General features: G+C 29.9%; 1 protein-coding gene across 1 annotated transcript; it reads left to right on the forward strand.

The window, feature by feature from the left end:
* The first annotated feature begins 13559 nt into the window (after positions 1 to 13559).
* On the forward strand, positions 13560 to 14994 carry LOC120140472 (protein PSK SIMULATOR 1-like). The gene has a single exon (XM_039155459.1). It carries the CDS (start codon positions 13618 to 13620, stop codon positions 14956 to 14958), a length of 1341 nt encoding a protein of 446 aa, XP_039011390.1. The 5' UTR covers positions 13560 to 13617; the 3' UTR covers positions 14959 to 14994.
* The last annotated feature ends 352 nt before the right edge of the window (positions 14995 to 15346 follow it).

The following is a 15346-nucleotide window of genomic DNA, read 5'->3' on the forward strand; positions in this document are numbered from 1 at the left end:
ATAAAGGGTGTTACAAGCTTTTGTTCAAATGATGGATGTGTTGGTTAATGGAGAGTGGGGTTTTATATAGCAGGAATCCAAGGAGGAGGGTATCAAATTCAAACCTGCACAATTAATATTAATGCTTGCTAAGCTGTTGTGTTTTGTTCTTTGTGAAGAGACGGGAGAAATTTTCAAATGAAATTAGAAAATTAAAGAAAAAAACACACACACAGAAATGCACTAAATTAAGCTGATATTAATATACTACCCCAAGGCTCCCATGTTTAACGCTGCTCACAATCAAATTGTGCCATCAAGTCCTTCATGTTCTGTCAATTCCACAATTAGATCTTCGTGACCGTCAAATCCTTGATCAGGTAATCGTATGATATTTTGATATTACGCGGTAAGTTGGAGTAAACGTTTTATGCTTTATATGATCTTTTAACTGTGTTCTTTTTTTAAGTATTTCTCAAAACTCATTGTAAAGTAGAGAAACAACAATACGATAATGCCATCTCACGTATATAAATTTCATTGTTGAAAATTCCAATTGACAATAATTTTAATATGACAATAATTTTAATAATACAATATTACGTATGAAAGTGATTATAAATGATTGAATTTGTATCTTTATTAATTAAAAAAAAAGGATATACAAATTTTATAAACTTAGTGAGAAAAAGGTGATACAAGATAAATAGTAATCTATGGTGGCAACATATAAAAACTTTCACTTCAACCATGGTTCATTGGGGGCATGAATGTGCTTCTGAATTTTAATTGATTATTATAATCTATGAACAAGAAAGAATAAAGTACCCTAGGTGTACTTTTTCTTTATCTTACAGTATTCTCTTAAAGTTATTTATATCTGTAATCAAAATAGTATCTAACATTATAATTAGAGTTCGATAATTATAAAGGATTGAAATGGAATTTTTTAAACAAAGATAAAGATAATACAATTATAATTTAAAGAAATGTCTTGAGATTTCTTTTGATGACGATCAGGAACGAATGCAGAATCTTATATCCAGGCAAATGATTCATAAAATATTGAAATGAAAGAAAGTTCATTTTGTGCATCCAAAATACTCTTCCCTTTACCTCAAAGAAGGAACAATGGAGTATTATAAAAACAATCCTTTGCCCCCTCAAACCCCCAACACAGAGATGTAGATCAGATCAAGATGCCTCCTTCCCCACATGGATATATACTCTCTCTCTTGCATTATCAGATGCTCCCAACTTGTCCCATTTTGTACAACGTGGTGTTTTGGTTTTTATAATACACTGAATTTCATATTTCTACTTAACGAAAATTCATAAATTAATTTAATTAAACAACTTTATCATATAATTAAAGTATTGACTTAGCAATTAACGAATTAGTAATTTATCTGCAATAAATTGGGGGAAAATAAATCATTCAAATCAATGTGTTTACCAACACCTAAATTAATTTATGTTTTGATGAAGCACTAGGACCGATTTTTGAAAAATCAAACAGATTAATTTCTTAGTTTCTGTAAAATAGAAGGATGAAATCATAATTAAACCAATTTTTAATAAACAAATAAATAAATTGGGTAAAATACACAAATGGTCCCCGGATCATAGGTATTACTTTGTTGAGTTACTCGACTATTAAAAGTTACAAAAAAGAGTAATTTTATTATTCATATGCTCCAAACTCATCATTTTTCATTAAAAAATATGATAATCTGACCAGGACGTTAACCTATTGGCTGAGATATTATAAAATACGATCCTAGAATCTCAAACGACTATACAACTGAAACAGTTGTGAGATCATTTTTTTATCATATCTAAGTCAGCAAGTTAATATCTAACTCAAAGGACCGTTAATTTTTTAATAAAAGGAAAAGTTTAGAATATATGAATGCTCAACTGGTCATTTTATAACTTTTAATAGTCGAGAGACTCAAAAAAATAATATCCTATAGTCAAGAAATTATTGTGTAACTTTTAATAGTCATACTTTACCCATAAAAGGTTTACCTACCGTTTTAAGACTTTTATAGACGGAAACCGGAAAACTTTTGTCAAAGGAAAAAAATCAATTTGGAATCATTTTCCTTGATCTTCTATTTGATTGGCGGAAACCAGAAAGAAAATGAGAATGGGAAGGAGAGCAGAAATGGAGGGAACCCATAAAAGTAAATAAACAAGTTGTGGATTTAAGTTTAATTCAAGATTCTGGCAGCAGGAAACATGTCGGCATGTGTCAACAATATATAATACACTTTTTTTTAGTATCAGGGACTACGTCGTTTATTAAACCTTTTTTAAAAATTTCATCCTACTTATTAAAACATAATTTGGTACCAAAAATCCTAGTTATTAAAATTCCTAGATGCGCTCGGACGAAAATGTTTATGAATAAGATGGTTTGTTTGTTAGCTATATTACTTAGATTTTTAAGGTTAATTAACGAAAAATTGAAATTTAAACTCTTTAAAAATCAAAACGATTGATTTGATAGTATGATTAACGAGATAATTATACATGATATAATTTTATCTAGCGTGTTCTAGAGGAGAGGTCAAAAATGAAATGAATTGAAATACACAATCTGACAATAACATGTGTGTCAAAGAAAAGATGGTATATGATTAAAGGGGAATTGTCCCGATGTTCAAATGTCTGAAGCCCAAACCACGCATAGATGATTTGCCCTTTACGGCCGTATGGTCCCAATTCTCTTGCATTTGGTGTCTGATGGAGGCCCATTAGTGCATTTCAATTTGTACGAGTTTTAAAGCCTATAGTTATATGTAGGGTTTTCTTGCTAGACCCCTTTTATTAGGTGATATATTATTAACATAACGTTTAAAATTGGATCCTCGATCAATGACGGATCAAGAAATTTAAAAATAATGGTTTAAAAATTTTAATATATATATTTTTTTAAGAAATGGGTGTGTAATTTTTTTCTCATTCTCTTAATATATTGAACTATATTTAATAACTTATCTAAAATAGCGGGTATGCATTTAGTTTCTTAGAGGCCAAGTGCATCTGCCCCTGTTTCAAACAATTATTCTTTTCTAAGGATAATATCATTAGCTTATAAATATATGGATATTTAAAACTGATACTTGACGATTGTTGGTCCAACCACAATTGTGTCTTTAACATCATATTATGTTCCAACCACGTAATATTCTGATTCAAATCCGTTTCATAACAAAAGGTAATACTAATTGAAGTGGATCTTTGGTTGTTCAAAAAATCAAAAGCAGTTGGACCCAGAGGTAGAAGGGCGCATGCACGTGCGTGGGGGTGAACAATCGGGTCTACGACGTATGTATAATGATAATGACACTCGTGCACATAGTTGATGGGCAAAGGAAAAGCAATTGGAGTGGAGGAAGAGAGAGAGCATTGTTTGTAAATGGATGGGACCATTTGGTTGAAGGAATGTTGATCAAAAGTGGAACAATGCTCCTTCATTTCTTATCAAAACCAGAGGCCTTCTCTCATTACATGATTCTAAAAACTTTTGTGAGTTAATTTGGTTATTAAGAAAGCAGTTGTAGTGGGATCTTAGTAATGCACACTTCTAAGTTGGTCCGCATCAACAAGGAGCCAGACAAAACCTTTCAATATTTTCTCTTTTGCCTTCAATTAAAAATTCTTCGTAATGGCTCGTACTCTACCAAATACCAATGGTAGTCTTGGATGCACTCTACGAACAAAATTTTTAGAGTTAAAAGCATAATTTTATGATTGTATTAATTTGAATTTTTATAATTTATGTAAAATCACATTTAATATGATTTTTCAGGCACGTTGATAAAAAGTTAATACTTTATCCCCAATGCATTTTTTTAATGCATTATTAAACATACTCTTAATTAGTAAACATAAAACTTAATATATATATAGAGAGAGATCCACATACACCAAATGTACAATTTTTAATTTTACAATTTTAAGTTCATTGGATGAATATAAATAGACGGTTGAGATTATCTTCTTGCTTTTGTTAGTAAATATCTTCTCATTTTCTACTATTAAATTCAATCGTCTGTTCCACTCATCTAATGATCTTAAATAGATGTAAAATATTTTAGTTTTACATCAAGTATAAGTAGATATCATATATATATATATATATATATATATATATTAGTACCTAAGTCGCATCAAGTGAATAGAGTCAATATTGGACAACTCCTAGATGTCGGTCTGTTATTATTATGATACATTGTTTAGACTAAAATCTGATTGTTAAGTAGACAGTGAATCTAAAATCTTCCTAGACTTCGGATACCTAAGAATATTTGGTTCATTGCATTCATCCAAACATACATATCTCCATTCCATCTTATTTAATTAGAAAAATTCTACAACGTTTTTCCAACGTAAATGAGCAATGATAAATATCATTAAATTAATTTATAAAATATTAAATTATAAACTACTAAACCTATATAACTTATAAAAATCTAAATGTAATTTAATTAAAATGTAATATTTATAAATCATTAGTTTTTATGGTAAATTATATCATTGACCACATAACTATTTACCCATTTTACTTTAACCACCAATTTTTTACTTTTTTCAATCGGGTCACCTAACTATTTAGATCTTGTCAATCAAGCCACACCGTTAAATATTAACGGAGGAGATGACATGGCAGTTAATAAAATTTATATAATTACACATTTAAGTCCTCATTACTTACACATTCTATTAATTTGGTCCTAACTTTTAATTAATTCAATAAATTTAATCCTCAATCAGATAGTGACATGTACCACTATGTGATTGGATTTTTTTCTTAATATTTTTATTTAATTTAATAAATTTTCATCCAATCAAATGATACAACTTGTCACCAATTGAATGAATAGAAAATAAATTGAATCAATGACCGCTGTTGGTAGGGTTTGAACCCAAGACGTCAAGAAAGGAAACAAACGCCCCAACTACTGGGTTGCACCATTCAAATGACAAACCTATCACGACATAATATTTATAGTTAATGGCAAAAAAAAAAAGGAAAAAATGACATAATAAGAACTCCAACATGAAATAATTGAATAATACAATAATATGATATATATACACACACAAATATTATAACTAATTAATGTATGAATGTATTTTTTTTATATTTTAAATTATTTTAATGAAAAAATAAAAATAATTTTAATATCTTATAATTGAAATATAATGAAGAACTTCGTTGACTTAGAATTTTCCTAATAGTTGAGGGCTTATCGTAGTAAGCATTTTAACTTAAGTATTGACTTGTTTATATCCCGGTTAGAGTAAGAATTTTATATTTTATTATTTATTCATTATATATTTGAATAAAATTTTAGGGAAACTTGATTTTATTGAATTAGTCTATTTTAATATGGAGTTGTTAAATAAGATTATAATCCGATCGACATTATAATACTTTAAAATATAAGATATGATACATTTCAGTTCAATAAAATTAGAATAATGAAGACAATTTATTAATTTAAAATATGTAAAATGATACATTTCAATTAAAACATATTAAATTCATTTTTATTTTTATTTTTACATTAAATATGATTTAAAATATAAATAAAATATATTCTTTTATTAATCAATTATAATATTTATTTATATATACTTTATGTTTTCATACTATTCAATTATTTCATGTTTGAGTCCTTACAATGTCATTTATCACCATTAACTATATTATAAATTATATAGATTATGTTTTGCATTCTAACAAATTTAGTGGTTTAGCTTAATGGTTAAGGCATTAGTTTTTTTTGGCTTGTATCCCAAGTTCAAACCCCACCACCAGCGGTTATTGGTATAATTTATTTTTCATTTAATTGGTGACATGTGACACCGTTTGATTGGATGAAAATTTTATTAAATAAAAAATATTAAAAAAATCTAATCACACAGTGACACATGTCACTATCGGGTTGAGGATTAAATTTATTGAATTAAATAAAAATTAAGACCAAATTAATAGAATATGTAAGTAACAAGGACTAAATGTGTAATTATATAAATTTTATTAGCTTGATTGACAATATTTAAATAGTTAGGTGACATAATTGACAAAATTGAAAAATTGATGGTTAAAGTAAAAGGGGTAAATAGTTAGGTGGTCAATGGTATAGTTTACCCTAAAAACTAATGTTTTATAAATATTGTATTTTAATTAAATTACATTTAGAATTTTAATTAACTTATAATTATATGTTTAATACTTTATAATTTAACATTTTATAAATTAATTTAATAATGTTTATCATTAACTGTGCTCATCCGTATTCGTCGAGTGTGGTAGCATCATCCGTTTAATTATTAGTTTTTATTTTTAATTTAATTTAAACCTCTCCATCTAAGTATATATAAAATATTTGATATAAAACTAATAATGTATTGTTATATTATACTTAGATAACGATAATAAAAATAATAACAAAGTGATAAAAATAAGATTTTGCATGGGATGGGAAATTTATTAGTGTCGAAACTAAAAAGTATATAAAAAGATTACAGTTATACGTGGCTTTCAAAGATTAATCGACTTCATTTGAATCCTAATTTATAAGATATTTACATATTATAAAAGTATAGTAGTTACAGAATAAAAGTAGACGTTGTGTTAGAGTTTTTTTTCCTTTCATAATTTTTTTTCTTTGGTTGTTGTTAGTCTTTTATTTCCTTTATTTTTATGATTAGCGACGGTATTAATTTTATTATTGGTCGCCGACTTTTGATAATTTTTGTTTTATTATAACGTATTTTTGCTTTTTCTTTATTTTAAAATTATAAACATGTCTTTTGTGGCACATTTTCTCCTGTTTTTATGGTATATTTTCGGTCGTTGGTTGTTGTTTTTATTTATTCTTTTTTAGGGTTAGAATTGACATACTACGACTTATCAAGATGTCGCTTATTTATTATTATGTTTATCTTTCCTGCTTTAAACCATTAGATTTGATTTGAATATGCAATTTGCGTTCGTGAATAGATTTTTTTCACGTCACTTGACTCTGATTTGTAATTTATCGTGGTATTTCAATAGCTTGATCATCTTTTGTGGTTCGTTTGTCGATACAGTAAAATATATTCTTATCTATCTTTTGTTCGAGATTATTTGATTAAATTTTTTAACATTTTTCTTATATGATACTTGTGTGATCTTAAGTTATTAATTTTATTGTATTAATGATTATAAAAATATTTTTATTATGTATTTAATCTATGGTTGTGGTTGTAAATTTTTATTGTGATTTTGATATTTTCTATTTTTAATAAAAACTAACCATTTATATGGAAAAATATTGTAAAAGTATAATATTATACAAATTCAAAATGTGTGGCAAGTTGATACCTTTTGGGGATATGTTCCCGGCCGATAGTAGATGGAGATTTATGATGGGCTACGGTCTTGAGCTATCATACCTTAATCCTTATATATATTTTGTTTGTTATTATTAAATAAGTTGTACTACAAACATTTATCAAGAGATAAAATGTATAATTGTAAATCATTAGTACAATCTTTATTATAGAAAAATAAAATGTTATATTTGTAGCACCATGGACGGCTCAATTGTAAAGAATCGGGCATTGTAAAATGTGTGAGAAGGGGAAATCAATAGAAATAAACAAAGCACAAGTTGGAATGTGAATGTCAAGTGATAGGAGGGATTAAGCATAATAAAGAAAGCAAGCGAGAAGTGTTATTGAGACTCTTTGATCGAGGCATGAAAATGTAGCAAGGTTTGCCTATTCATTGTCCGACAATTAAACATAGGCCACTCTTCACGGCCATTCCATAACCATCTGTAGCAGAAAGGAAAGGCAAAGGTTAAAAAATAAATACTTAATGTAAAGATAAATGTTTAAATTATACTCTAATTTTAGATGTATTAAAAATTTTTTGTTTAAAATATCTGTCTAACGTTTTCTCTGCTATAATTTTAAATGTATGCCGTTAAGAAAATCGTTAATTGACATGTGTCGTATTTATATTTTTTGATTTAAAAAAAATATATTTAAAACTATTAAGATAAACCCCCCCCCACAAATCTCTATCCTAATTCCATGTCGTCGGCGACTGCTTCTTGTAAAGTTTGGCCAACGATCTCCATCTGACGCAACAAGGCCATGTCTCAAGAGAAGGTGAGGTTCTCGATGGTTCCCAGAAGTTGAAAGGCACGAAGGTCTCAATGGAGATCTAGCCTTCGCATTGGTGAGAGGCGAAAGGCCATAGAAGTCTCGATGGCAGTTCCCAAAAGTTGAAATAGCCGGTGTCTACCCTTCGACGAAGTTCTCGACTGATTTTTATGGAAGGAATAAAAATTGTGTAGTGGATTGAACTGATGATGGCAACTAGCGATGGAACTAGTGGTGGGTGGGTGTTCGTTGCCGGTGGTGACAACCGATGGCGATAATGGACTTTGGGTTAGAGATTTGGAAGTATTTAGGGTTTTATGATTTCTGGGTGTTTCGTAAAAGATAGGAAAAGATAAGGGTATTTTATTATTATTGTTTTGAAAATTTATAAAATTTATTTTTTAATTAAAGAAAAGTAAGAATTAGGCCACATATCAAACATTGATTAGTTGACTAATTTTAGTGGATTTTTTTAACGATCGTTATAACTTAAACATTTAATCGTATAAAAAAATGTTAGACATTTATTTTAATGAAATTTTTTAAATACTCAAAATTAAGTTAAGATATAATTTGAACACTTAATTTTATATTAACCAAAAATGAGAAAGATCCGCCCTTCCAAAGATTAAACAAGAAATTGTTGCAGGGATTTTATAAATGGCGATTGCCAAATCTCAGGCTGTCTCTCTAGTCTTTGATAAGTGATGACCCCCACACCCAACCCATGTGATTCAATGAGTTTTAGGTAGAGTACACCCAAGTTATTAACTTATATTTATGTTATTGTTTGGATCATTGAATTTTTAATAATTATAAAATAATTATTTTAATATTATAAAAAATATAAAAAATTAATGATATGTAATGTTTATTAATACTAGTCCACTGTGGAGCCATATTATCCAACTTTTACCATTTTCCTCGCCTGAGATTGAAAATAATTACTTGGTTATTTTCATTAAAAGAAAAGATGCTTCTCACATCGGATGCTTGTGATCCCGAATTTTCGGGCAGAAATAAATAATTATTTGTAAATGATGAAAAAAGGGAAATATTTGAAATAATTAACAACATTATAAAAAATTCTCAAAAGTATGCGTTCAAGATCCACTCATTCCTTTTTAAACTATAATAATCATTTTAAAGTATTCTGATTTCTAATTCAACCCTTTCAATCTTTTGTTTAATTACAGTAAATACAACATACACATAATTCATCATTAACAGTTTATCATGTAATCACATACTTTTATGGTTAACCTTTTCAATCAAACACTATACACACACAACATCATATCATTTCTATAACATCTATCATACCACTAACATATATTTGTTCATATCTCTGGATTAGCCCATGTACATATGTGAGAACTATCGATATGTGAGTCTATAGAGGTTGTGCACTAATGTTTCACCACAGCTCGTATAATTGCACCGAAGTACCGCGTTAGAATTGCACCGTAGTGCCATATAAATGTCCATAAGGACCACATATTATCCTTAAGAATCAATACATATACTAGGGATCATTGTGTCTTTCAAGACTTCACACATGTTCCAAAGAATATACATATGTCCCGAAGGACCGCGTAGAATTGCACCGTAGTGCCATATAATGATGTCCATAAGGACCACATATATTCCTTAAGAATCATATACATATCTAGGGATCAAGTATGTGTCTTTCAAGACTTCACACATGTTCCAAAGAATATACATATGTCCTGAAGGACCGCGTAGACCCTCGCTCTTGGCATGCCAACTATACCCTAGCTCTCATGACATAACATGGGCGTTATTATTTATTTCATTTCAAATATTCACATAAACTTGTAATTCACGTATCACATATCACGTATCACACAGCTTCTTTTCATATTATCACATAGTCACGTAGTTCACTTACACGTAGATCATTCCATATAATTCAGAACACCTTCACGTAGCTTATAGTCATAGGTCTTATCTCATAACATATACTTGTTTTCACATATATTTCATATCATTTCTTATACCCTCACATAATTCATTTAACATACATAACATATCATGTAACATTATAATAGAAATACCTATAAGTCATATCACTTAGAGCACATATACTTATATTCACATTGCTTATATCTTAATCTTATGCCTCTCTTAGACATATATATATATTCACATGTTCAGGTAATCCACCATTTCATCACATAATTATGTCATATAACTCATTTCATTTCATTCATATCTATCTATATATATATATATATATATATATAATATATCTCAAGATTTATCCTAATATAAATCATATAGCACTCTTATAATTCATATTCATATTCATCTATGTCAGACTTATAAACACATCTCACTTCTATATTTCTTTATATATATAATCTAATATGTTTACTTAATTCAATTTCATATAACTCTTATAATCTTCTCATATAGCTTCATAATTTCTATCATACAACCCTGTGTTATAGTTTTATTTAAACATATGAATCTTTCCCATCTAGCTTATCTTATATGCTCATATTATCATTTATGTTCAAATCTCCTAGTTAGTGTACTATTCTCACATTATCCTATAGATCAATATTATCTAGCTTATTTCACTTATCATTAATAATATAATTATATTTACTATGATCACATAGTTAATCTCATATAATTCATAACCTTTCTTATGTAATCACTTATACTTTATCACCTAACACATAAAAGAACAGATCAATCCATATAACAAGCATACATGCATATTCAACTCATGCCTTTAATCATGAATTCATGTGTAACACTTCAGGAAATAGACTCATCGCAAGTCTTATTCCCATCGCACATCATATACTATTGAATATGCACTCACCTGGCCTCACTAGTCAATTCCAATCTCTTATCTTTCCCCTTGATCGATCTTACTTGTCAATGATTCCGGAACTTGATTAGGCTCTGAATCTACATGATTATACATTTTGAGGCAATCATTAGATACCTACACCTTGTAATTGGATACTAGCAACTTAAACGAACTTATTAAACCAATATTCCCATTTTTCCTTTAGGGGGAATCGGTTCCCTACTATGGGGGTATCGATTCCCTAATGAATTCTGGAAATGTTGTTCGTTTGAAGGGGTATCGGTTCCCCTTGAATGGGTACCGATTCCCCTTGCCCAGAATCATATTCAGCCCGAAAATTACTTCATTTTCTCTCAAACACTTCATATATCATCCCCTTTTTCATTCTTAACTCTAGTACACATACTTAAACCAATCTATATTCATTTATTTCATCTTAAACCTCAAAATCCTATCTTCCATATGAGATTCAAAAATCATACCAAATTTTCAATGTGTTCTAATTCCAATTCTAACACTTCATACTTCTTAATTAGATTGATGACAAGTCAAATTCATCCATAAAACTTCAACAACCATACCATATCAAAATTTCATCTTAAAACTCATATTGCAAATTCCTTCATAATTCTTTTATCTTATTGTTTAAATCCCATATAAGCTTTCCTTAAGCTTATTTAATACCCAAAGAATCAAAACTAAGCTTAAAACTCAAGAATTAACCAACTGAAATTAAACTTACCTTTGCCTTGCTCTCCCACGTATGAAGAAGAAGAAAGGAGAAGAGAACTCTGGATGTTTCTCATATTTCCCCACGTTTATATACCTTTAAAAGGAATATAAAATCTTTCTGGTCAAATGACCATTAACCCTTAATTTCCTTTAATAATTACTAATTAACCTTCATCGTATATATCCAATAATCATTGAACTATTTCATTCTTATACTTTAGTCACCAAATTCTGAAACTTTACAATTTGGTCACTAACCCGGTATTGAGGATGTTACAGTACACCCAAGTTATTACCTTATATTTATGTTATTGTTTGGATCATTGAATTTTTAATAATTATAAAATAATTATTTTAATATTATAAAAATATAAAAAAAATTAATGATAATGTAATGTTTATTTAATACTAGTCCACTGTGGAGCCATATTATCCAACTTTTACCATTTTCCTCGCCTGAGATTGAAAATAATTACTTGGTTATTTTCATTAAAAGAAAAGATGCTTCTCACATCGGATGCTTGTGATCCCGAATTTTCGGGCAGAAATAAATAATTATTTGTAAATGATGAAAAAAGGGAAATATTTGAAATAAATTAACAACATTATATAAAAAATTCTCAAAAGTAGTGCGTTCAAGATCCACTCCCTTTTTAAACTATAATAATCATTTTAAAGTATTCTGATTTCTAATTTCAACCCTTTCAATCTTTTGTTATATTTTCGTTAATACATATATATAATAAAACAAATCCTATAGTTAGAGATGATCAAAAAATTTAAAACAAATTTCAATTCGATTTTATAAGATTAAATTCCTTTTGACGTTTTTCAATTCAATTTATCTAATTGATGAGAAAGTTATTTTAAATTTTTAAGAAGTGCGATCCATCTATGACATGAAATTAGTAAGAATTAAACGGGAAAAAAGTCTTTTTTCCAAATCAGGGCTAAGACCGTTAAAAATCTATTTTCATTCTATGACTAGAAATATCTACATTTCATAGACATATAAAGTCGGAATTAAATTTAAATAATATTTTTTTTTGAATAAATGTTACATTTTATGTTCAAACGAATGAAATCACTGTACAATTGGTCTAAATAATAAGCAAACACCATAAACATTTAGATAATAATAAACTTACATTGTAGAGTAGAATTAGGGTTTTATATATCCTTCCGGAATAATGGAAAATTAATGCAATTCATTAAAAAAATATTTGGATTGTGAGTCCACAGAAGATAAGATAAGTGGTGTATTTTTGTTGTGACCAAACAGTATAATGCAACAAAAACAAAGCAGCTAATAAGGAAAAGGCTACGCTTGTAAAAATTCAAAAAGGAAAAGGCCAATAATCATTGGCACAATCATTTAAAAAGGAAAAGACCTTAAAAAAAATCATGTAATCACAATCGTTTAGAAGATATATTTTAAAGAAAAATTCATGTCGACATTTTAATCGAAATAATTAACCGTTTAAATTAACTTATAACATTATAAAAAATAAAGGATTTAACTTGTGTTGAATTAAAGTATAAAGATTGCATCCCTAATTTGAGCATAATAGAAGGACTATATTTTGAATTTTACCTGAAAATGTCACACGCGCTGTCAATGTATCTCTCTATTACTCTCTTTATATTTTTAATTAAAAAAGTGAACTGTTTATAATGGCATTGCTATTTGTATAATGGTCTCAACATCCCACGAGCTTCACATCTGCAAAAAATTCAAGCTTCGGTCTCTTTCTCATTATCCTTATCTCTCTGCAACCTTCATTCTTCAATTATCTCTCTTTATACAATCTGTGAGGCGTGCTTTTCATTTGTTTCAGTTTGATCTTCACCTTCAAATCTCTTTTTCCCAGGAACTGGAATCCATGGCACTTGAAACTTGGCTGATTAAAGTGAAAAAATCCATATCCAACAGCTTAGATACTGCAAGAATTTCAGTCCCGAACTCGAAAACTTCGAAGCATAAATCCACCGTTGGTGTTTTATCCTTTGAAATCGCTGGTCTTATGTCAAAGCTTCTCCATTTATGGAATTCACTTTCAGACAGGACCGTAATTCGTCTTCGTGACGAATCAATATCTCTCGAAGGTGTCCGCAAGATCGTGTCCAACGACGAGTCTTTCCTGCAGGGACTGGCGTGTGCCGAGATGGCGGAGAACGTTAGGGTGGTGGCTAAGCATGTTTCCAGGCTAAGCAAGCGGTGCCAGGACTCGAATCTTCAGTGTTTCGATCGGTGGTTCGATGAGTTCGCCAACTCGGGTCACGATTCCCATGGCTGGGTTCTGAGTTCAAAAGAGATAGAAGCTAAGAACAAGAAGATGGATCGGTACGTGACGATCACGGCGACTTTGTATAAAGAAATGGAGGAGTTGTCGACGATCGAGAACAACCTGAGGAAGTGTTTTCAGTGTAAAGAAGCGATCAAAGAGCAAAAGATTATCGATCTACAGCAGAAGCTTTTATGGCAAAGGCAAGAGATTAAGTATTTAAAAGAAAGATCCTTATGGAACAGAAGCTTTGACATGGTTGTTTCCATGGTCGTCAGATCGATCTTCACTATTTTAGCCAGGATCAAGCTTGTTTTCGGCATCGGTCCTTCGTTATTACCTCGAAGCCTCTCCGCTTCCGCCACCGTTCATCCCACCGATAACCCTAAACCTGAAGAAAACAAAGACTCGATGCTCCAGTTCTTCGAGTCGAACTCGAAACTTCTCAAGCCACCACCGAGCACGTTAGGTGCGGCGGCGTTAGCCTTACACTACTCGAATTTGATTATAGTCATGGAGAAAATGATCAAGTCGCCACAACTGGTGGGCGTCGACGCAAGAGACGATCTTTACTGCATGTTACCGAACAGTATCCGATCATCTCTAAGGGGTAGGCTAAAAGGAGTCGGGTTTTCGGCCAGTGATCCGGTGCTCGCCGGTGAATGGAGAACAGCTCTGGGAAGGATCTTGGGCTGGTTATCTCCATTAGCACACAACATGATCAAATGGCAAAACGAAAGGAACTTCGAACAGCAGAATCTGTTGCCCAAAACGAATGTTCTTCTTTTGCAAACTCTTTTCTTTGCGAACAAAGACAAGACCGAAGCAGCCATTACCGAGCTGTTGGTGGGTTTGGATTACATTTGGAGATTTGAAAGGGAAATGACAGCCAAAGCATTGTTCGAGTGTAGCAACTTTAACGTGCAAAGTTGCAGTTAATTTGCTTTACTGTTTCTCTTCCCTTTCTGGGAATTTTTTTTTATTTTAATTTCTCTGCAAATTTGTATGTCAATGGCTTCGGATCTTTCAGGGTTTGTTTCACAATCTGTAAACTGTATAATTAAATATTACAGAAATGAATGCAATTGTCATGAATGAATACTGCATGGCGTTTCATTATCATGTGAAAATATTCCTCTTATATTAGTCATACACAGACTTGTTTTGTTTTGTTGTTGTTATTGGAATAAAATATGTGGATCCAGATTCACTTAGCTTAATTATTAGATTATGTTAACTATTTCTATTTCGTCATGGCATGGCTTGACTCATTGTATTGAGCATATAGCTAGGATGGTGGATACTCAAATTAAATTAGTTTTATATA

The sequence above is a fragment of the Hibiscus syriacus genome, unplaced genomic scaffold, assembly GCF_006381635.1.
Source record: "Hibiscus syriacus cultivar Baekdansim isolate YM2019G1 unplaced genomic scaffold, ASM638163v2 tig00110785_pilon, whole genome shotgun sequence".
Lineage (NCBI taxonomy): Eukaryota > Viridiplantae > Streptophyta > Magnoliopsida > Malvales > Malvaceae > Hibiscus > Hibiscus syriacus.